The sequence below is a fragment of the Lepidochelys kempii genome, chromosome 11, assembly GCF_965140285.1.
Source record: "Lepidochelys kempii isolate rLepKem1 chromosome 11, rLepKem1.hap1, whole genome shotgun sequence".
NCBI lineage: Eukaryota > Metazoa > Chordata > Testudines > Cheloniidae > Lepidochelys > Lepidochelys kempii.
The window spans coordinates 11,394,544-11,419,844 of NC_136390.1; the positions used below are offsets into that span (position 1 = coordinate 11,394,544).

Genomic DNA, 25,301 nt, shown 5'->3' on the forward strand with positions numbered 1-25,301 from the left:
TCACAATGCACTGCTCTTTGTGGCCTTGCAAGAGCTGGTAATGTGGCCACGCCAGCGTACTTCCAGCTGAGAGTGTAAATACTCTGCAGCGTTTTCCCTGCTGTGGTCCCTGAAGGCTGGTTTAACTCCCAGCACTCTACAACTGCAAGTGTATTGTGTAACTGGGATGCCAGTCACTTAGCCACTCTGGCCCCATTCAAATCAGGACGTTGGCAATTGACTTGAATAGGACCAAAATTTCATCATCTATCCAAAGTCCAAAGTCTGCTTTCACATAAACAAATACAACTCCCACTGAATTCAGTGCGCTATGTGCATATATCTAAAGGCAATTTGGCTCAAGGACCTTAAAGAAGACTTACAAAAACATCAGTTTTTAAGGCAATAATAGTTATAGCATGGATTCTTTAACTAAATATGTAAAGAAATTTCAGTGAGGTCTAGGAATAAGGCTCTGTTGGGTCATTAATGGTGTAGGCCAGTGGTTTTCAACCTGAAGTCCGTGGATCCATGCGGGTCCACAGACTATGTGTAAGGGGTCTATGAAATGTTGTTGCCATAGAACAGTGATTTTCAACTGTGGTCCACCAAACCCAGGGTGTCCGGAGACTATGTCTAAGATTTTCAAAGGGATCTGCACCTCCCTTTCAAATTTTTTAGGGATCTGCAAATGAAAAAAGGTTGAAAACCCTGGTGTAGGCAAATGTCTTTCAAAATGCTTTCTTTTTTGTTCCTATGGTTTCAGAGGGTGAAATTCACTAAAGACTGGAGAACTGTACCATTTAAGTCCTGTGATATCTTCTTTCTGGGCAAGCAGGGGTGGCCATACAATGGAGTCTTTGCATGGAAGTAGCAGAAGGCAGTGGCCACTATTCCAGCCTCCAGGATTTTTTTGTGCTTTAAGTGAGGAGAGTTGAATTTGAGGCAGAGAAAATAGAAGCAGGTGTAAAGTGAGCGAGTCTGTGCAAGGAACCATGCCTTGGAGCATGAGGCATCAGCTGTACTGTTGCAGGTGGATGCATCAGCAGAAGCCTCATCTAAAACTCCAATCCTGCAAATGTTTACCTTGAAGTAAATGAGTAGTCTCTGACTCAATGAATAAAGTTAAGCACATGCATAAGTCTGTTTAGGCCCTGATTCTTCAAATCACCACTGCTTCTCGAATGTTAAAGTATTGCTTAAGATATGCATTTCTATAAAAACAGTTGGAATATTTCTCGAACACATTGAGTTTTATCTTGGGCATGTTCTGCATGGTGCCTGGACTATTATCATACATTAGAGAATTGTATACGTTCTTTCATGAAAAGGAACCACAAGTGGTAAATATGCTTGACTTCACAGCTTGCAGGAGCATAACTTTTTTATATATCTACACTAGGGTGACCAGATGTCCCGATATATGGGGCTTTGTCTTATATAAGCAACAACCCTCGCCTCCCCCCCCCTCCAAAAAAAAAGTGTCCTGATTTTTCACACTTGCTATCTGGTCACCCTAATCTACACATACACTTGTCTGAACTTTGGGACAGATTCTCTCCTCCTGTTCCAGCCATTTTGAGCTGTTGAAGTAGCACAAAGTGCTAGAAGTTGGCCCTAACTGGCCAATTGAGAAGTTCCTCCAGCCCATGCTCTGCAAATTCTCTAATTTATGGTCCCATAGTGATTATAGCCAGTGGTGTAAATTAGTGCAGCTCCTACTAGCTCTAATTTATCTCCATAGGCCTGAACGGGTAGCAGATGCACCATGAGAATCGGAGGCATAACCCCTGCCACTCTTTCTTCCCCCCATTCCTGTGCTAAGTAGATCTCTGTATAGGAGAGAATCAGGAGAGATCCTGTTTGCCTTCCTCAGCCTGGGTGAATAAACTGGAGTCTGCATTGATTATACAAACAGCATGCTTTGTGGTATTATTTATTTAAAAATCGTGAGTAACTACAGCTGTAGTGTTCTCATTTCTCCCAATTCTGATGGTTTAACAAAATGGGAAAACATTTGCATATTTTATTAAGGTACAAAAGACACCCCATTGTTACCTAAACACATTTAAAACATGTGAGGAAAACTCTGTATGCTCTAAATCAGATTAAAAAAAACCTTTCCTTATAAGGAGTAGTGGCAATATTGTGTTTAGTATAACAAGAGTTCTTTACCCATTTAAAAGGAAAAGACATGCTGGTGCTGGCAAATTGAACCTAGCAACAAAGAGCTAAGCAGTTATTTAAAAAAACATTGTGTGATCCACATTAGTTGACCTTGATTTTACTTTAAAGACATGTAGAAGAGCAAATAATGTAAAACACAAAACTAGGTAATATCAAACATCCTAAAGTTGATATCATATACATCTGCATAAAAGTACACTTGATACTTTAATTTGTGGAACTAAGTTAAGTTGTTTTTTTTTAAAGGTACTCCTTGAAATTTAAAATTGTTGTACTCTACACACAAAAAGTGGAAAAAAGGAAAAAAACATACATTTGGAATGATGTACAGATACTGGAAATGTATTCTCATTGGATTATGCATATAATCGTATGGCCTCTGATATTACTCTTGAACAAAAAGAATTAACAAGTGCCAATAGTGTGAGAGGAAAGGAAAGTTACTCAGTCTGAGTGCATTAATCACTTTTGAGAAGAAAAACATTTTCTGGATTTTTTTGTTTTTGTTTTTTGCAAAAAAGTTTTGAGGACATCAGCCTTCCTGACAGGCTCAAGATGAAAACTAGACTGTCAAGCACATTCTTTGGTAATTGCTTGGTATAAAGAAGTTTGTAATCCAAACTACTTTTTTTTTTGGCTACTCCAAAAATCTGTGACAATTTCCAGCTAATCATCAGTTGAGATCTGTTTTATAATGGCCAGATTAAGTACAAGTACATTTTTAACTAAACTAGGTTTCCACACACAGATAAAAGTTAATGGATGTACAATAACCTATAGTTCCTAGCAGCACTTATATGAATTATGAATCTTTATTAAAATGACAAGCACAACTGCAAGGTTTCTGGTTCTTTAAATTTTCAGTTTGTTTCTGAAGCAGACATATGTACCTGTACCAGGGTAACAGACACCTCAAGAGAAAGTAGAGAAGTTAGAATCACTTGGTTAAAGGTGAGGAAAGAAATATCAGCTCATACAAACTCATGGAGGTCTAGGATTAGTGGAATTAGTAATACACTAATAGCAAATTGGAAGAGCTAAGTGTGTGTAAAGGTCAGACAGTGAAACTATTTTAAAGAGGAGGAAAGACTAAGATTGTTTCATTTTATTACAGCGTGCAAACTGCAATGCTGGTTATAGTGTAACCTTCCCTCATAGTTAACTTATGTGAAGAATGACTTTACTATGGGAGGGTTCAATTGTATTAAGACCAAAAGAATCTTTGTGTGTGTTTGATAAAAGATTTCTGGGCATAGAGATAAATGTAGATCTCAGGGAGCCACCGCAGCTATAGTATTGGTTGATGAGAGTGACGGTGCAAATGAATGAGCTCAATAAATAGGGTATTTATAAATGCAGGTTATAATCCTAGGTTAGTATGATACTTTCACATTAAAAATAGGCTGGGCAACAACCGACTTACTTAAACTAAATCCAATCACCATAGCAACTTAAAGTGCCTGCTGTTTCCACTTAATGCCCATAAATAAAACAAACAGGTATCAACTGATAATGCTGAAAAAACAACACCTTCCCCCCTAATGATGTATCACACTAGGTGTTTTTAATAACTTGGTTTTCTGAGCTTTAGAGATATAGTCTTTATAATGTGATTTTTCAAATATCTTCTCCTTTGAGTCTTGTTTCATTCTTCTTCTTCCTCTTCCTCCTCCTCTTCTTCTTTTCCCATTGTTTCCACAAGGAGTTCTGCGGTACAAGTTGCTTCCCCAAGGCTATTAACAGCTTTGCAGGTGTATTTGGCATCATCGTCCCCACAAACTTCAGAAATAGTCAAAGAACAGTTCCCATCCTCATCATAATCTATCTGGAAGTGACGAGACTCTTTAATAGATTGGTCATCTTTGTACCAGATTACCTCAGGGTCAGGGTAGCCTGTGACAGTGGGAAAGAACAGCAGCTGCAATAAGCCAAGACACTAAATGCTATTAACCTGTAAATGTTTTAGGCCCCAATCCCACATAGATTTATGCATATGCTTATATTTAAGCACACGAGTAGTTCTACTGAACTCTAATGAACATATATTAAAAGTAACAACTACTTTTTAATATCTACAGTTGTCTGCTGCCACTTCCCTACAAAAAACAAAAATTTGAAATTAACAGTGGAAGCATTCACTAATTTGACTTGTCACTATTTTCTAATGAAAGAAGAAAGCTTTTCACAGCAGCTCAGTCATCAACTAGTAGGGGTCCCTAATGAGAGACTTGAGGCTCCCTATTAGGACATGAAGCATTCACAGCGCTTGCAGTCTTAACAATCTCCAACACGGAGATTTAAATACCAGAGGGATGAGATTGTGTGCTGTGCCTCTAGGTTAGGGCAGCCTTCTCATGCTACCTTATGGGCAGTAAAGCTGCTCAGAATCTCTGAAGTGCTAAGTGCTATGGCCCCACCTGTCCTCAGCATGTCCAACCTGTGCCTAGCATGCCCCTGTGCCAGGGCTTTTGAGGGGGTCTTTGGAAGACAGTATTGCAATACTCATGGCCAGGGGAATTCTCCACACATTAGATCCAGGACTTTTGGAACCCATTTACACTGCTCAGGCCCTTTTATCCAACACAAAGGGATCACAGTGGGGTTGAAGATCTCACCCCAGTAATAGAACCCAGGCCAATCTGAGATTAATCAGATTGACTAAGTGGGGGCCTGGAAAAAGTAGTCATGTTGGTACAGATCTCTATAGGGGACAGAAGGAAAGGAATCGGAAGCATATATCTGCCCTCATGTGTCTTTTTTGACCCCGCTTTCCACACTATTCTCACCCCCGTTCTGCAGGGCACTTCCCTCTCCAGCTTGAGGAGAGCTCTTTACTCCTTTCCCGGGGGGAGAGGAAACTCCTCATTTGCTTCTTCCCTATCTCTTCTCTTGTCTCTCTGAGAAAGAGACCAGCAATTTGGTGAGGAAGAAGAAGATAGAGAAGAACTCTCCTCTCCTGTTACACATCTAAGGCCCCCATCACACCCTCCTGATTATCCATCCCAATGTGAGTGTCTGAGACTGCTGAAAGCAAACAGTTCCAGCACAACTGTACTGCATGAGCAGCTCCCTATTGTAAACAGGAGAGCACAGGTTCTCAGACTATTCTCTTACCTGCTGCATCAGCAAAGTGCTAAGTAAAGACCCAATAATGGCTCCCTGTTAAAACAAATCAGTAAAGGGCAGGAGTGCCAGGAATCCAGTACTGATCCATTGTGAGTTTGGAGCCCTACCACAGGACACTAATCTATTCCATCCATCCATTGCCCCCTTCATTGCAGTATCTGAGCACTTACCAACATTAATTAATTTACCCTTACAATCCCTCTATGAAGTAGGGATCTTAGCCATGGAGAAAGATTAAGTGACTTGCCCATGGGAGCTCTGTAGAAGCTGGTTTCTTTTTCATGGCAAGCATGGGAGATCACCAAGTGGCTCAAAATATATTCTATTATTGCAACATGTTCCATGCTGTAAGTGTGCACATAATGGCAAAGCTGAAGGGAACTAAAGCAAAAAAGCATGAGGGAGCAATACAGAGAAATGACAGGGGAGGGGAGAAAGCAAAATGATGACACAGACATTAATTTAAAGTACCTTCAATTTTGCAGTCAAATCTAGCAGCACTTCCTTCCACAACTTCTATGTCCAGGATTGTTTTAGTAAAATATGGCTTTACATGGGGTTTTTCCTCTGCCAGTGCTTCAAGGAAAGCCCTGGCAGCATCATCTAGAGGAAGTAAAGGAGGCTTAGTTATTTTGAAATTCCCTAGGAATGAGGTTGGGGTTTTTTAAATAACCAAACAATTGCAGAAAGCAGCTTTTTTTTCATTACGCTTAATGCTATAAAATTAATGGAATAGTGGGACTATGTCACCCTTTTGCGCTAGTCTTTAACAGCCAGACAAAGATTCAGATTATCAAACAGAATGAGTTGTGTACACATGGCAAAGTGCAACATAATGTAATTTAGTTATTTTCCTTATATTTGTCTATGACCATTAGGCTGGGCATTTCCTAGCAATTAGGCTGACTTAGAAACTCAAAGTTCATAGGTAAGCACCCAAAAAAATGGCCTGATTTTCTGAGGGGTTGCACACCTGCCATCCACATTAACTTACATGGCAGCTGCTGCAAGCTGCACCCCTGAAAATCAGGTCATTTATTAAGGTCTCTAAATACAGATTTGGGTGCCTACCTTTAGGCACATGTATTTGAAAATTTTGGCCCTTGTATGAGAAGCCCTGGCAGCATTGTGCATGGAGATACACAAAATACTGCCTGCATTCCACTCCTAGACACAGCTAGTGCTGTTATTTGTATGAGAACTAAATACACCCCTTGCAAAATATTATATCGTGAACCCACACACATTATGTATATAAATCATCCAAAGCTGATTTAAGTAGAGCTGACAAATGTGCCTTTATTACTTGGCATTACAGCTAGCACTTTCTGCCTCCGAGAATGTGCAGTGAACCATTCTGAGCAACAGATCAATCCTGATGGGCGCGCGCGCATACACAGACACAGGCTTAATGATGCAACTTTGTTAGTCTCCAATAGTCTTTAGGATTTTGTTTGGTTTTATATGACAGATGCAGTTTAAAAGGTTTTTTATCATTAAACTCTTTGTTCAGACTTGGTAGAGGACATTGTATAGATAAAATTATTACTACCTTTTACAATTCAGTGCAGTTCCTTACCATCCAGGTCTACTTTATCTTTATTTATAGGACTGGTGGGTGAGCTTGTAGAGGCCTTCCTTCCACTCAGACCAGAAATCATTGCCATGGAGGATAGTCTCCCTATGGCTCGGACAGCATGACCTGTTTTCTGAAACATAACACAGAGGCTTCTCATGAGTTTAACCTCATGGGTACACATCTTTTCTGTAGCAGGAGGACTGTGGACAAATGACTTAGGGCCTGATCCAAAGCCCATGGGGGTCAATGGACAGACTCTTTATTAAGTCATTCTATTGTTCTGGATTAGAGAGACAGGCCTGAGCTGCCAAGTTCAGGTGCAGATATAAACTTTCACAAAGGATTCAGACACAAGGTTCATCACTGTTCTTAACAGAGGATGAAATGCATCCCTTTGCAGTGGGTCAGCACAAAGCCTATGAACCAGAGAATGCCTCATATTAAAACCTACATAGGGCTTAGATAGCAGATAAGCCTTGTGCTGGCCCACTCTACGGGGCTGAACTTCACCCACAATGAGTAACCAGCTAGTGTGAAATGAATGAGCAAGTGCCATCTGCATGTTAGAAGAATTTAACTTAGCAAGCCTCTGAAATGACATATTAGCTAATGCAAAATGCTAAAAAATGTCGATATGATAGACTCTATGGTATAGATACTAAGTGTAATCTCCTTTGTAAGGTTTGTATAGGCACCCGTCAAAATTTATAAATAGGGATGTATATGGTGTAGAAGGTACATGATGAACATATATTGCTCAGTATTTTGTAAGCTGGTCAAAAGATTTGATCCGTGCCACTGGATCTGCTACTGCATCCATGAGAACAGCCCAGATGGAGCTCCTACAGTGGCTCCAGCATCAAGGAAACAGAAGATGCGGGGACAAAACATTTAAATAAAAATTAATTAAGCCATCTGATGGGGGATTCATGAATGTCTGAGAAGAACAATAAAAGATCTCGGTGCCCAGAGAGGATGGGAGTCTCTGGATAAGGAAAACCAATCCCGCTAAAAGTGTCTTTCTGGTCAGCTCCATTAGGGACCTGATTATCCCTAGCCCTACTGTGAATGTGGAGAGGGGTGCAAGGTTCCATGCATAAGAAGCTTCCTCCTCCAAGGACCCTCATACGCAGGGACAGGGAAAATCCCTACTTAGAATCAAAACCTTGTAGTAGCCTTGTGATAGCACTTGTGACATTTATGCACCCACACCTCTGCTACTGTCCCTGCTATTACATTAGCAATAAAAAACATAGCTGCTCTATTGCAGCTGTGCACTGGCTGCAACTGGATTTTCATTAGCAGCAGAAGCCCTCTGTAATGATACGTCTCAGAATTACAGAAGCTAGAAATGGAAGAGACCTATTAGGGCATCTAGCCCACTTCCTTGCCCTCTTTATTACCTGCCATTTTCTTCTGGCCATATATTTCTTCATCCTATCTTTGGAAAGTTTTTTGGCTTCCATGTTTTTGGTGTCTTTTTGCAGCCAAGGATGCTGAAGACATTGAGTACAATCTAAGCGGCTCCTGTTTTTATGTAAAGAGACTAAGTCAGTGTTGCCAATACACAGGATAGAACCTATTTGCTTTTATGTTATTGTTTCCCCTTTTCTTTTTTAAGCACTAGATCTCTGCATACTTTATTAAACTAGCCTTAATGGTACAGCTGCTTACTAGCTGTGGTTACTTACTATCTGTTACACTCGCTGTCTATGCCAAGTTTAACGGATTTTGAAGGCTTTTTGTGGGGAAGGCCACACATTGTAAAAATATTAATAAAATATTGTCAAAAAAGAGCCATACATTATAGCCATAGCATAATCATCTCTGTTACAATGCCTACAAAACCCTGCTTGCTGATCATGGCTTAGCAGGTGATGAATAGTGACAGTTCCTCTTCTTTTTTTTACTCTCTTACTAACTTTCCTATTCATGCCATGCCTCACCTTAATTATCCCACCCATTAAATAAAATTTAACAAACACATATGTCTAACAAAGCTGTGACAGTTCACCTCTGTATTCACTTGCTTATAAGTTATAGGTATATAACACTTTGTTTTGTATCATGTGGATTGTAAGGCCTCCAAGACAGGAACTGTCTCTTCCCTAGGTATGTTCAGTGTTCACAACAATGGGGCTTTAATCTTGACTGAAGCCTTTGGGCACTACTCTAATATAAATGTTTGCTACTATTAATAAAAAGGGTGGTGGACCATGGCTTTTGTGAAACTGAACTTTATGAGAGTCATAAGAAATGTATTGTCATGTCAAAGCCATCCACTCAGGGGCATCAGATTTAAAAACAGGGCTTGAGAAAATTAAAACAAAATCCTATTGCAATCCACTCAAATCAAGAAGCAGCATTTCATGCTGGGATCTTTAACTCCCATGTACTACATCACTATATTAATGAGGATGACCACTTAAACCACATAGTACAATTCCATGGGATGTATTTGGAATATGTATCCATCCCTGAGGGAAAGGAAGTGAAAAGAATGAGCAGACACTAAAGCGCTCCATTCCAGTATGTGCAGTGTCAAGTGAATGATGGCTGTGGTGACCAAGAAAAAGACACAAAAGTGCTGGAGCATTCAGAGCTCCTTTTCATTGCTCCCCAAGATGTTTGAGTATCCCCTCCCCCCCCCTTTTTTTTTTACAGAGCGTGGGAGCAAGAGGTGTACAAATTCAGTTAAATATGGAAGTGCAAAGTATGTCAAATTCAACAGCTTTACTTCATATCCTTCTTTAGCAGATTGCTAATAAAGTCCTTGGCATCATCAGAGATTTCATCAAAAGCTTCATCATCAAAGTCCCAGGTTGCTGAGGTAACATTGGCTAAAGTTTCATTGTCATTGTCTCCCATGAAAGGAGAAAGTCCACTGACCCTGGGGATAAAAAACAACAACAATCCACAAAACAGTGTCAGTCTTTAAATGAGCACAAATAACAGTCAACATACTTGTGACAGCTCTTTGCTCTCTGAAAATCTGTATCAGTAGAAGTCACATGTCAACTTAAAATAATATACTTGAAAGTTGATATACAGGCAAAGTAAATGGGAAGAGGACTATAATTTAAATTCCCAAAGCTAAAAGAAAGATTCTCCTCTTTCTTATACTTCCCCCATTTTTGGGAGGTGGGGAAAGACAACAGCAGTTAGGTAAAGATGAAGTGGAGAGTTAGAGCTACCATAATAATTTGCTACATAGAAAGATCAGTTCTCCTCAGATGATGACTATGCAAAGATACTGTAATTCAGCAGATCTGCTTCTTGTGTATAGTCAAAGTCATATTTGCCAACTTTAGTGACAGAAATAAGATTTTAGTGCTTTTCACTCCTCATGCTCGGGCAAGGCCAACATAGCTAGAAGCAAGAACTGGATCCTGTCCCTTCTCATGCATCAACAAAGTTCTTTTCTAAACATTGATTACAGGCCAGTTATAATGGTGCAACCTCACTCTAGGCAATGGAGTTGCACAAATGTATCTACAGACATAATTTGGCTTTCAGGTCTGTTATTTCTGATCATGGTGCATGAGAATGAAATAACATAGCTAGTTTCTGATATGTGAGGTTGAATTTACAGGGCTGGCAATTAGAAGAAATATCTTTGTACTGAGCAAATTTGATCTGTTGTCACTGAGGGAGAGACACACACAAACATGGGAGCTCCACCTCATCATGCCATTTTTACAGAATATCTTTTCAGAGTAGAGCAACACTTTAAGTGACACTATAACCTAATAGCTATGTAAGTGATGACAACTCAATATTCAGGTTTCAGAGTAGCAGCCGTGTTAGTCTGTATTCGCAAAAAGAAAAGGAGTATGTGTGGCACCTTAGAGACTAACCAATTTATTTGAGCATAAGCTTTCGTGAGCTACAGCTCACTTCATTGGATGTCTTCAGTGGAAAATACAGTGGGGAGATTTATATACATAGAGAACATGAAACAATGGGTGTTATTATTGCATCTAGAAATCAGCTGTGGAAAGGTCAAAGAAGGCCTATAATGATTCATTACTATAATCATATAGCAACATCAAGAACAGAAATGGGCCCAAGCTGCAAAGTTCTGATACTGATCTGAACTCTTCCAAAGTTCAGGAACATTCATATCCGTGGATTCAAGTTCGGCCCTTTTCAGAAATAAGCCACAGAGGTCAGATATGGATCGGGCTCCAGTCTTTTCCAGAATTGGGGTTGTTCAAATCCTAGTTTTGGCTCATTACTAATAAGAGGAAGCACTGGGATTCAAACATTTTTCCAAAACCTCTGTTTTGCACATGGTAAACTAAAGGGGCAGCTCTGTTAATCCAGCCACTAGGGGGAAGCAAGGAACTGTCCAGAACAGGGGCGGGCAAACTTTTTGGCCTGGGGGCCGCATGGGGTTTTGGAAATTGTATGGAGGGCCGGTTAGGGGAAGGGGTTGTGGCCTGGCCCCCACCTCCTATCTTCCCCCCGCCCCCTCCCCTGGGACTCCTGCCCCATCCAACCCCTCCCTGTTCCCTAATGGCCCCCGGAACTCCTGCCCCTGACTGCCCCCTGCACCCCTATCCAACCCCCCTCTCCTTCTTGACAGCCCCCCCGGGATCACTGCCCCCATTCAACTTGTTCCCGCCCCGACCCCTATCCACACCCCACCCTCTGACCACCACCCCAAACTCCCAAACTGGTGCAGGAGAGTGAATTTGTGTGGGGGGGGTGGAGGGTGAGAAAACCTGGATTTGTGCTGGAAATGGCCCAACCTGATGATCACTTTAGATAAGCTATTACCAGCAGGACAGTGGGGTGGGAGGAGGTATTGTTTCATATTCTCTGTGTATATATAAAGTCTGCTGCAGTTTCCACGGTATGCATCCGATGAAGTGAGCTGTAGCTCACAAAAGCTCATGCTCAAATAAATTGGTTAGTCTCTAAGGTGCCACAAGTACTCCTTTTCTTTTTGCGAATACAGACTAACACGGCTGTTACTCTGAAACCTCCTGGGGCAGGCGCTCAGGGCCGGAGCAAGAGGGTCCTGTGGGCCGGATGTGACCCGCGGGCCATAATTTGCCCACCTCTGGTCTAGAATGTTGGTTTTCAAATTGTGGGGCAGACATGATTATCAAGGAGATGCAAGGACCTGACTAGTTGTTAATTTTTTCTTGTTTCTTCATGGTATCCAGTGTATGCTGGTCCAATTCCCTGGAGAGCTCAACCCTGTCCCCTTGTGCCCTAAGGTGGGGGGGGGGGGGAGGTTGGTCCCAGAATCCCTGCTCTCTCCCCCCACCCCCATCCCAGTTACTATTACCCAGCATGCTCAGCACTGAGCCACCATCCTATTGCTGGCCAGCTATCATGGGAACTGCACAGCCTTGCGAGAACTCCCTCCTTTTCTATCACTCTCACTCCCCCCATGACTGCACTGGAAATCAACATGGCAGGGACCCTGTGCATGGGCCTGGCCCCACAGCAAAGGCCTCACACGCCTGGAGGGGGTGGAACCAATGAACACAAGTTGCCATTCCACGTAGCTGGGATTCAAACGGGATGTGTGTGAGCCTCCTCCCACCCCGGCTGCTCATGTGGGGATTTTCTCCTTTCCTCTGGGCACCATCTGGGTACCCCTTGTGCCAAAGGGGCACATATGGGATAAGGAATCTCCAAGGGGAGGTGCAGCAAAAAACGTTTGGGAACTTCTGGTCTAGAATAGTCCATAGAAAGACAGGGTACAGGAGTATAGGTCAGTGCATCGCCAGCTGCCTAACTGTGCCCAATGGAGTCTCTTCATTCTGGGAACCAAGTAAACATATATCATCATCACCACCGTGCCTTAGTGCTTACCCTGATGACTGACATTCACAAAAATGAAAGCAGACAAGGCTGTTATTATTGCGTAAGAGGATATAAATACTGTTGTCATAATCCACTGAATGCTTTGGTGTCCCTTCAAGTGTCGGGAAGTGGGCATGAACCTTAGAGCTCCTATGCCGCTGTCAGACAGTAGTAACCTTTGGTTACTACCAGCGAGGGCTAGATTCAAGCTAGTGAACAAGGGATGAAGTTTCTGTCCCACTAATGTATCAAAGTTGCTCAGACTCCCATGACATTTGCTTTGTTGCACTCCGCTAGGTATGATTTATTATGGTATGGAAATTCTGGTTTTTTTAAAGCACACAATTCAATTAAAAACATTCTGAAGAATGTAGGCAGTGTTGGTGTAGCTGTGACAGTCCCTGGGTATTAGAGAGACCAGGTGAGTGAAGTAATATCTTTTATTGGACCAACTTCTGTTGGTAAGAGAGCTGAGCTTTCGAAAGCTTGTCTCTCTCACCAACAGAAGTTGGTCCAGATAAAGATATTACCTCACCCTCATTGTCATACTTAAGAATGTTATTTCAAGACAGGTTGTCTTCCATTTAGTTTAAATAGTTGCTAACTAACTGCTGTTTAAAACAATTACCACTAGAGGGCAACTCTGTCCAGGCTATTATTTTTCAGTATGCTTGGACTCAATGTCATTAAGAAAAAGAGTACTTGTGGCACCTTAGAGACTAACAAATTTATTGAGAATAAGCTTTCGTGAGCTACATCTCACTTCATCAGATGCATGCAGTGGAAAATACAAGTGGGGAGATTTATATACACAGAGAACATGAAACAATGGGTGTTACCATACACACTGTAACTACAGTGATCAGGTAAGGTGAGCTATTACCAGCAGGAGAGAGAGGGGACCTTTTGTAGTGATAATCAAGGTGGGCCATTTCCAGCAGTTAAGAAGAACGTCTGAGGAACAGTTCGGGGTGGGGGTGGGGGTGGGGGGGAGGGATAGTTTTACTTTGTGTAATGACACATCCACTCCCAGTTTTTATTGTTTTATTGTTTAAGTTAATTGTATCCAGTTTGCAAATTAATTCCAATTCAGCAGTCTCTCAGTGGAGTCTGTTTTTGAAGTTTTTTTGTTGAAGAATTGCCACTTTTAGGTCTATAATCGAGTGACCAAAGAGATTGAAGTGTTCTCCGACTGGTTTTTGAACGTTATAATTCTTGACGTCTGATTTGTGTCCATTCATTCTTTTACATAGAGACTGTCCAGTTTGACCAATGTACATGGCCGAGGGGCATTGCTGGCGCATGATGGCACATATCACGTTGGTGGATGTGCAGGCTGCACCATCTGGGTACCCCTTGTGCCAAAGGGGCACATATGGGATAATGATAATGGGATAATGTGCAGGCTGCACATCTACCAATGTGATATATGCCATCATATGCCAATATCTGATGTACCCCACCTAAAATTGTGACCTAGAGAGAACCATAGTACTATACAGATTCAACTCTGTAAGGTGCTCTCAGGCCCAGATCCCAGAAAGCACCTAAGTAAATACATAATTTTAAGCAATGGGACTACTTTTGTTCTTAAAATTAAACATGCGCTCAAGTGCATCCGATGAAGTGAGCTGTAGCTTACGAAAGCTCATGCTCAAATAAATTGGTTAGTCTCTAAGGTGCCACAAGTCCTCCTTTTCTTTTTGTGAATACAGACTAACACGGCTGCTACTCTGAAACCTGTCAAGTGCTTTGTTGACTCAGGGTCGCAATGCTCCACATCTATGGGTGAAACAGCCGCCTTTGTTGGCTCTTTCTGACCATTTCAACCTCCTTTTTATAAGGTTAGACTCCAATAATATCACTGCTCCTGAACAAAACAAAATTAGGTGGAACTCACTGGGTTTTAAAAACACTCTGGATTAAAACATGTGAAGTCATCTCTAAATATATTGTTGACAGAAAGCACTTGAAGAATGAAAGATCAGGCCCAGTGGAACTGTGCTGAAAGACCCACTATCCTTCAAGAATTGCTTCGGTCCATACATTCTAAAGATACTAGACTTTCACAGAATTATTAACAGCCCCCACAAAAAGAGTTGTTTTACTCCCCTTTGTCACTAACAATTCCATCCAAAATTTGGTACAAAGCCTGCTCCCAAGGGTTGTGCAGTCATAAGTAAACAGGAAAATATCCACTCTTTGTAGCCCCATTCCCTCACACAAAGGTACCACTAAATATTTTACTGCCCCTGGAAGTTGCCTGTAACAGAGTCTAGTATCTCATATAGACATTTGGAAAACTAGCTAGGTACAGTATGTGAGGTGGAGGCATGAACCCCAGAGGGGAAGAAGTAAATCAAAATGCACAGATGTATTTGCTCCTTATTTGAGAAATGTTTTATTCTCTTAATTTACACCATGTAAGGTACACTCAGATGCTACACTGAAGGGCATCTTTATAAGTGTGTACAATACTATAAGTCACATGTATGAATGTGTAATAAGACCTATGAAAACTGCAAGATTAATGTGTGAAAAAGTGACAATGTAAAATGATATCTTACTTCACAATATCTGTTCTGTCTTTTACACGGATCTGTTTACTAGCTAAGACAAGTTTTCACTCCTCGTAGCACTGCAGAGTCAGTATGGCCGCTGGTAGAGTGAAATGGATTCTATTCTGCCTTCATGCTTCATCAACAAATATCATTAGATAAGTTATTGATGCAGAATCTCTGGCCCTGTTTAAGCAAAGTACTCAAGAATGTGCTTAAGCCTATTCCTGCTCAACAAAGGATTTCAGCATGTGCCTAAGTCTCATCAAAGTCACTGTTATTAAGAGGTGTCATAAATATAAAGGGAAGGGTAAACCCCTTTGAAATCCCTCCTGGCCAGGGGAAAGCTCCTCTCACCTGTAAAGGGTTAAGAAGCTAAAGGTAACCTCGCTGGCACCTGACCAAAATGACCAATGAGGAGACAAGATACTTTCAAAAGCTGGGAGGAGGGAGAGAAACAAAGGGTCTGTGTGTCTGTCTATATGCTGGTTTCTGTCGGGGGATAGACCAGGAATGGAGTCTTAGAACTTTTAGTAAGTAATCTAGCTAGGTATGTGTTAGATTATGATTTCTTTAAATGGCTGAGAAAAGAATTGTGCTGAATAGAATAACTATTTCTGTCTGTGTATCTTTTTTGTAACTTAAGGTTTTGCCTAGAGGGGTTCTCTATGTTTTTGAATCTAATTACCCTGTAAGATATCTACCATCCTGATTTTACAGGGGGGATTTCTTTATTTCTATTTACTTCTATTTTTATTAAAAGTCTTCTTGTAAGAAAACTGAATGCTTTTTCATTGTTCTCAGATCCAAGGGTTTGGGTCTGTGGTCACCTATGCAAATTGGTGAGGCTTTTTATCCAACATTTCCCAGGAAAGGGGGGGTGCAAGTGTTGGGAGGATTGTTCATTGTTCTTAAGATCCAAGGGTCTGGGTCTGTAGTCACCTAGGCAAATTGGTGACGCTTTTTACCAAACCTTGTCCAGGAAGTGGGGTGCAAGGTTTTGGGAAGTATTTTGGGGGGAAAGACACGTCCAAACAGCTCTTCCCCAGTAACCAGTATTAGTTTGGTGGTGGTAGCGGCCAATCCAAGGACGAGGGGTGGAATATTTTGTACCTTGGGGAAGTTTTGACCTAAGCTCATAAAGATAAGCTTAGGAGGTTTTTCATGGAGGTCCCCACATCTGTACCCTAGAGTTCAGAGTGGGGGAGGAACCTTGACAGAGGCCATGTAAGAGGCAGAAAGAACTCATCTTGTTTCAGGAGGAGTCTGTGATTCCAAATCTGGAGCCACACTATCATTGTTACAGAGTCTCTTTTCTGACTATAACTGCACCGTAAGTGAAACTAGCTCCCAACCAGCACTTTATTCAGCAGATCAATACAATTGCTGCAGGGGTCATAATTTCACTCATATTAAGTGTTCTTGAACTATTTAGTCTTGAAAAAATACTTGTGTGGTCATTGCAGGGGGAATCCCACTCTCCATCAATACTTGATTGCAAATGTGACCTTTGTACAATCTCCACAAATAATAGTACACAGATTATTTCAGGGAGTGACAGACACAGGCAGGCCCATTTCAGTGAGATTACGACTTTTTGCTACCATGCAAAAGACTGGATTTTTCATGCCTGGTTTATCAGTTCCAATACTAGTAGGGGCTGGGAGAGCTGTAGAGGTAATGCCTTGTGGGGATATAGCAACTTCATTGTTCTGCAGCAACTTCTCAGGCCTAACTAAGGGTAATGGTGGGAGAAGCAATATCATTGTCCTGCAGAGTGCTTGGAGGCTCAGGGTCACACCAATGGAAGTCGGGAGAGAAAAGAGTAAGTTTTTAGAAAAAATGGAGTGGGTGACATACAGGAATGTTTGGTAAGCTCTAAAATGCATTCACTGTACTTAGTAAATTACATGTAGCAGCCCACTGTACATTAAGCAACCAAAACTCTCTCCTCTATTCTGTGCTTTCAAAATACTGTTGTTTAAAACTCAATCAAGTTTTCCTACTGCTGGACCTTCCATGCTGTTGAGAATTTACACGGCCATAATAACTATTCCTTTACTCCTGACTTAAAGTGCGAGTCAGTTGATTTGCCTTGGCAATACTTGTAAGGAAGGCCCTATCTTTGTATGTATTCAGAAAACAAAACAAAGAAAAACTGGCAGCTAATGGATGCAGTACCCACAACCTCTTATCTTTAACACAGAACTTCTTGACTTGGGGACTCAATTGTTCCTTTCTTAATAGCCATTTAAAGTAATAAATGCCTAGCAATTGGTTTGATGGGTTATGGAAACAATTTCCTTTTAGGAATGCTGAAGCTAAGTGATAAAAATGAACTGCGTGTGCCCAGGAAAATGAATTTTGTGTGTAAGCCATGTTCTTACTATTAGACAAATATCAGGCTGTTTACTGAAAACATTTTTCCAGCTACTTAACGAGGCATCTTTCTGGCATCCTAAGTACAATTTGTTTAAAAAGTCTTTCGCAATTTCCATTTTTAAGTAAAGGACTGAGATATTTTACTCTCTTGACAATGCTCAGTATTTATGTACCTGTTCTTGGAAGATGCTGAGTGCCTATATTTATAGATGTTAAGACCAGAAGGAACCATTAGATCATCTAGCCTGAGCTCCTGCACAACACATGCCATAGAATTTCATCCAGTAATTCCTGCAGTAAGACCATGACTAATCAAAGGAAATTGAGCATGCTCAACACCTCACACAGTCACTCACTGAGCATTGCCTCCCATGCTCAGCATCTCCCATGATTAGATTTCAAGGATGCTGAGTTCCACTTTACAACCCTTTCAACATACTGCCAATGACAAATGAGCAAAACTGACTAACTGTTAGAAGGAATCAAACACACTGGTTCTAGTAGCCTTACCAGGTAGTTAAAGTAAGTACACTTAGGTGAACATGATCATAACTAAGGCTGCGAGTTTGTCACGGAGGTCATGGATTCCATGACTTTCCATGACCTCCGTGATTTCTGCAGTGGCTGATGCGCCTGGCTCAGGGGCAGCTCAGGCAGCCCCTGCGCGAGTCGCACTGGCCGCTGCTGGGGCAGTCTTGGGCCACCGCACCCTCCCCACCCCCGGCAGCAGCAGCAGAGTTTGGGTGTGGGAGGGGACAGGGCGTTGGGGCACAGGATGGGGTGAGGCAGGCTCTGGGTGGCACTTACCTGGGGGGCTCCCCAGAAGTGGTGACATCCCCCTCGCTCAGCTCCTAGGCAGAGGCATGGTCAGGCAACTCTGTGCGCTGCCTCCACCTGCAGGCAGCGCTGCAGTTCCCAGCCAATGGGAGCTGCGAAGCCAGTGCTCAGGGTGGAGACAGCTCACAGAGCTACCTGGCCATGCCTCTGCCTAGGAGCAAAGGGGATGTTGCCACTTCCAGGGAACCCCCAGGTAAGCGCTGCCTAGAGCCCACCTCACCCTGTCCTGTGCTCCAACCCCCTGTCCCCTCTCACACCAAACTCTGCTGCTGCAGGGCTGGGGGAAGGCGTGGAGCCAGATAGGGAGCCTGCCAGCCCCGCCAACTCCCCCCAGCACCAGCAGGAGGCCCAGGCTGTGCACCGCCGCCCATCTCCCCAGCACCCATGGGGGGGGTCCCGGGCCACATGCCACCACTCTCCCGCAGCACCCATGGCACCCCCCACAAGTTTTAGTCAGGGTTATATCGTAAAAGTCATGGACAGGTCACGGGCCTGGAATTTTTCTTTACTGCCCGTGACCTATCCGTGACTTTTACTAAAAATACCTGTGGCTAAAACATAGCCTTAATCATAACATCACAGGAGATCAGATGGTAATTTAGCTCTTGTAGCTACAATATGAAATCAGTTGATGCTCTCAGTCCATTTCCTAGTGAACATACCCTGACATTACAAAACAACCTCCATCACAGTTGGCACTAACTGGCTCCAGTGTTGGAAATCTAAGGAGAGACAATAAGAATGCAATGGACCATGGAGACCTGGAGTTGGTTTCTTCAGAACAGGTTAAAGGCACAAGTGTCAGGCAAGTGAGAAAACGCAACTAATTCTCCTTCATTTTGAAAAACAGAATCACAACACTTGAGGATTCTTTACTGGTTGCATCTAAAGAACATGCAGTGCACTTTCAGTTTCAGAATTAGCTATGCTTAAGTCTTTACTGTTGACCTGGGTCAGAATTAAACCAGTGACCTAAGTGTATCCAGTTACCAGTGCCGGAATCATTCCATACCAGTTCAAAAAGAGAACAATGGAGGAAGATCTTTCTACCAACCCAAGTGCCCTACAAGAGGGCAATGGAAGCAATGATCAATCATGAACTGATAAAGGATGGAATCTGAGAGCCTAGTCTCATGAGATTATGAAGGTCAGGTGAGCACATGTACAGTGTTCTGTCAATTGCAGGACGATCCTGAAAAAAGGGTTCATGGTGAAATTCCATATGAAGTACTGGAAATCCAAACCAATCTATACCACAGTGGAAAGTTATGATTTCAGAGAGATCAGGTACTTTTAAAGGATATAGCACAAATGGGACTAATAAAGTGAGTTGAATTACTGAAAGTAAGTGGAGAAGTGAATCAGCAACAGTAAATCCGTGCCTGATTTATCCAGATGTCTGGGTACCAGAAAGACAAGTGGTATTCCATCTTGTAATAATGTGTATACACAACTGACTTAACCTGAATTTTTGTATTGAAATAAAAATAGAATTTAAAAAGAGTTTTATGTTACTGAATGTTAGCAATACAGCTGTCCAAAAGGGTTCATCAGAAAAGAGCCAAGAATAGTAAAAATAAACAAAAATTCTGTAGCGCCTGCAAAACTAAATGGCATATAGACAGCTGGAAAGAATTCATTAGGGTTATGCGCCAATTAGACAAAAGTTATATAAACGCAAAGAGAAACCCTGAAAATAGACATAAATGGAGATGATTCACACAACCCATAGTTTTTGTGGCATGTTACTTCAAAGTCAATACATCAACTAAAGATGATGGGACAAGATAGTGAAGTAGAACAGGACAGTAAGTGAGATCAAACAAAAAGAAAAGGAGTACTTGTGGCACCTTAGAGACTAACAAATTTATTTGAGCATAAGCTTTCGTGAGCTACTGCTCACTTCATCGGACGCATGCAGTGGAAACTACAGTGGGGAGATTTTATATACACAGAGAACATGAAACAATGGGTGTTACCATACACACTGTAACTAGAGTGATCAGGTAAGGTGAGTTATTACCAGCAGGAGAGCGGGGGAGGGGGGAACCTTTTGTAGTGATAATCAAGGTGGGCCATTTCTAGCACTTTACAACAACAATAGGAGAGGAAATAAACAAGGGGAAATAGTTTTACTTTGTGTAAAGACACATCCACTCCCAGTCTTTATTCAAGCCTAAGTTAATTGTATCCAGTTTGCAAATTAATTCCAGTTCATCAGTCTCTCCTTGGAGTCTGTTTTTGAAGTTTTTTTGTTGAAGAATTGCCACTTTTAGGTCTGTAATCGAGTGACCAAAGTGGCAACTCTTCAACAAAAAAACTTCAAAAACAGACTCCAACGAGAGACTGATGAACTGGAATTAATTTGCAAACTGGATACAATTAACTTAGGCTTGAATAAAGACTGGGAGTGGATGTGTCATTACACAAAGTAAAACTATTTCCCCTTGTTTATTTCCTCTCCTACTGTTGTTGTAAAGTGCTAGAAATGGCCCACCTTGATTATCACTACAAAAGGTTCCCCCCTCCCCCACTCTCCTGCTGGTAATAGCTCACCTTACCTGATCACTCTAGTTACAGTGTGTATGGTAACACCCATTGTTTCATGTTCTCTGTGTATATAAAATCTCTCCCTGTAGTTTACACTGCATGCATCTGATGAAGTGAGCAGTAGCTCACGAAAGCTTATGCTCAAATAAATTGGTTAGTCTCTAAGGTGCCACAAGTACTCTTTTTCTTTCTGCGGATACGGACTAACATGGCTGCTACTCTGAAACCTGAGATCAAACAGGAAGACAAACAATAAGATATGGATACAATGGAGGAAATGTAAAGAACAAAAAACAATTATGCAGTGAATGTAGTGAATGATTTATTTGGGATGATTAAGAAGGACTGAACATGAATAGCATGGAAAAATAAAAACTAACTGGAGGCCTGTGCTATATAAGTGCCAAGCACAATCAGTGTTACATGGCAGGAGTTCACACCAAGGAAGGAGAGAAATTGTGTTGGGGGTATTAATACATAACATGCAACAAGAATGGTAGGAAATTAAGGAAAAATATAGGTGATGAATGTCCAGAAAAACTTCCCAACAGCAAGATCTATCAAACAATGGAATAATTTTATTAATTTATTTCTATTGTAGTACTACCTAAGAGCTTCAGTCATAGAAGAGGCCCCCCTTGTGCTAGGCGCTGTACAAATACAGAAGAAAGAGACAGTCTCTGCCCCAAAGAGTTTACAATCTAAATGTAAGACAAGAAACAGATAGGCAGGCAGAAGAATACAAGGAAGCAATGAGATAGTATTGGTCAACATGAAAGGCAGTCGCTTCAGCACCCCAGCAGCCAAGTAAATGGTAGAAACCCCTTTGCTTGAGACATTTAAAAGTGAAGTCAATATCGCACTGGAAATCAGACTGTGACAGAGCATCCTTGGTGTTGGTGCTGGATTGGAGGGAAGAAATAAGGAGTTCTCCCCCTTTGTGTGCCCCATGAAAAAAGCTGGGCTGGTCAGAGTCCTTGTGTTCTGGAGAGCACAAGAACTGCTTCATCCATATCGTCAAGGCCACAGATTGGCCCAAAAAGCTTGGGGAGGAAGCAGAACTGTGGTATTATCGCCCACATCTCTGCATGTGCTTCTGGAATTAAGTATGCTGTGGGGAAGCTGGGTGCACCATTCCCAATGACAGTGCAGCTTCTGCACTTCAGCTGACATACCCAGAAACTACAAGAGGGATTGTGCCAAAGGCTTTTGAGGTAGTGAGGCTCTGCATTGCAACCTTGAGGTTGTATATGACCAATTTATTCTACTGCAGAGAAAAGTCCTGCACTGGCAGAGAGAGATTAACTGATTATTATTACATACTCTTGGCTGAGTTCCAACTGCACCCAGCTCTATACAAGACATTAAGGAAGACACAGTCCCTTCCTTAAGGAGTTTATAATCTAAACAGATAAAATTGGGCACAATAGCAAAACCACAGTGGAAAACTATACTCCTCGTCTTTCTTTTGGTTGGGTGTGTTTTGTAATGGGGCTGTGACAGTACATTGCTGACATGTTTAGCATTAGTGGGCCTTGAAGAAGAATTGGTCTTGAAGGAAGTGAAGAGAAGGTGGGAGTCTGGTACACTGGAATGGGCACGGGAATTCCAGATGAGGACCCAGTGGGTCCTTTCCCACTCTAACTTCTCTGATTTTATACTTCCAACATGGTGAAAATACATCTGCCACTGGCTGCTGCATCAAACTGCTTGTGACTCTAGTTATGTAACAGTGAGGCAAAGATCTTCCCTGTGTCTGTGGAGCATCAAGACAATTTTTTCCCTAAAGTTTAAAGGAGTTTAGGGCAGACACGTGTGATAAATCCTATGAAATATTTCAGGAAATTAATCAAGTTGCCAGATCATCTGACGCAAACAGAGCTTTATTCTTTATGCAGAACAAAAACCCATGAAACTATAGGTTAATCTAGACGACTGAACTTCCAAAGAGAGGCAAAATTCTAAAAACGTGTCTCTGGGATGTTGCAAACATGAGAATGGTTTGCATGGGAACCTATATGAAGAGTGTGGAGAAACCAAAACCAAAAAAACCCCCACCACACCCTAAAATGAAGAACAAACAGTTATGAGGGAACGTATTCACATCTGACTAACGTATGCAGTGCTATTGTAGCCATGTTGGCCCCAAGATATTAGGGAGACAAGAAGGGTGAAGTAATATCTTTTACTGGACCAAGTTCTGCTGGTGAGAGAGACGAGCTTTCGAGCTTACACAGAGCTCTTCTTCAGGTCTGGGAAACCGACTTAGGGCACGTCTGCACTAGCAAGCTTCCAGGGGCACAATTGTACCGATGCAGCTGTGCCGCTGCAAGACCGCTTGTGTAGCCATTCTATGCTGATGGGAGAGAGCTCACCTGTCAACATCATAAAACCACCTCCACGAGCAGCAGCAGCTATGTCGGAGGGAGAAGCTCTCCAGCCAACATACCACTATGCACACAACCACTTATGCTGGTGAAACTTATGTCAGTCGAGTGTGCTTTTGCAATATAAGGTGGAACAGACAGTTTAGCCTAAATAGTTAATACATATTTCCAGGGACCATTCAAGGTGAAGTGGCCTGAAAACATCCCTCCAGACACAGAGAGGAAAGGAAGGGACAGGTGGGGTGGGGTAGGGTAGGATGTGGAGAAGCAGCTGGGGTGCGGTCGTTAGTGGGTTACAGATTGTTGTAATAAATCATAAATCCAGTCTTTCTTTTCAGTCCATGATTTTTAGTGTCTAGCAAAGTTATGAATTTAAGCTCCCAGGCTTCTCTTCTGAAAGGGCTGTGCAGCTTTCCTTTGAGGATGAGGACTGATACGTCAGATACAGAGTGATCACTTTGTGAAAAGTGTTCATCCACGGGTGATGACGTGTTTTTGTCTTTTATCATCTTCCTCTGTGAGTTCATTTGAGAGTGTAGTGATTGTCTGGTTTCACCCACATAGTTGTTATTGGGGCATTTAGTGCACTGGATGAGGTACACCACATGTTGAAATAGGAATGTATAGGACCCATGGCTCTTGAAAGGTGGGTTGTGGGCAGGGTTGGATCATTACACCAGTGGAGAGATGTCTGCAGGTTTTGCATCTGTTGTTCTGTCAGGCTCTGGTGCCACTTTGAGTTGGTGTGTCTGGTCTGTGGGGAGCTTACTTCTGCTGATGAACTTGGAGAGGTTGGGGGTTGTTTGAAGGTCAGAAGAGGGAGTTCAGGAAAGACTTCTTTCAAGATGGAGGTCCCCATCGAGTGTGAGTTGTAGTTGTTTGATGATATCCTGTATGGGTTCCAGTGTGGTGTGGTAGGTGACAACTAGGGATGTGGGGGTGGAGGGGGTTTTATTTCTGTATTGAAGCAGGTTGTCTTGGGGTATCTGGGTGGCCCATTCCATGATGTGATCTGCTTCTCTGGAGTGTCCTTGTTTGGTAAAGGCGATGTTGAGTGTTTTCATGTGTATATCCTGGACTTTCTCCTCGGAACATATTTTGTGGTATCTGAGTGTGTAGCGGTCTATAACAGATTTCTTCGTGTGTTTGGGGTGGTTACTGGATATATGAAGGTAGTGAGCAATGGGTTTCAAATATATAGTTGCCTGTAGGGTTCCATTTTTGAATCTGATCATGATGTCCAGAAAGTTGATGCTGAAGTGGGCATGTTCCAGAGAGAGTTTAATAAGTTTATTACAACAATCTGTAACTCATTAACAATCCCCCCCACCCGCCAACTGCTCTCCATATGCCCCCTGCCCCTTTCCTTTCCTTCTTTTGACTGGAGAGCTGTTAATGGCCACTTCACTGTGAATGACACTTTGAAATGTGTTAACTACCTAAGCTTCACTGTGTATTTAGCAGTGATACTCTGAGTTAGTTTCCCAGACCTGAAGAAGAGCTCTGTGTAAGCTGGAAAGCTTGTCTCTCTGGTCCAATAAAAGACATTGCCTCACACATCTTGCCCTTGAATATCTGACCAAGGCATTCTTCTTTTTTATTTTAAAGTCTAATAATATCATTTTCTTAAAAGGCAGATAAGATTTGAGAAAAGAAAAGAAAGGACCCTGTGAGCATGTGCCTTTCATATAGTACTCTAAAGCAAAGTCTACACAATGTGCAGAGTCATACACTCCCTGCACTTTGGCGTTAACACCAAATTAACAATAAGATAAAGTTCTGCTCAAACCTTCCGCGGACATGGCTGCCCCTCGGGTTCCTGGTTTAGGACTGCTCAGCCAACACCCTAGATCCATTCCCACTAGAAAACCACTCCTACCTCCCTTATAACTA

The 25,301-nt window shown here is 42.1% G+C and overlaps 1 protein-coding gene across 6 annotated transcripts in view; it reads right to left on the bottom strand.

Moving 5' to 3' along the window:
* Positions 1-1,906: 1,906 nt before the first annotated feature.
* The window catches only part of MYLK (myosin light chain kinase), a 324,445-nt gene continuing 301,050 nt past the window's right edge, over positions 1,907-25,301 (bottom strand). For all 6 annotated transcript variants that reach the window (XM_073305128.1, XM_073305130.1, XM_073305127.2 and 3 more), the window contains 5 exons: positions 9,609-9,761; positions 8,275-8,398; positions 6,872-7,001; positions 5,764-5,895; positions 1,907-4,059 (listed from right to left, as the gene is read on the bottom strand). In XM_073305128.1, the coding sequence (XP_073161229.1) occupies positions 3,812-4,059; positions 5,764-5,895; positions 6,872-7,001; positions 8,275-8,398; positions 9,609-9,761 (787 nt within the window). In that variant the 3' untranslated portion in view covers positions 1,907-3,811. The remainder of the gene's footprint in view (positions 4,060-5,763; positions 5,896-6,871; positions 7,002-8,274; positions 8,399-9,608; positions 9,762-25,301) is intronic.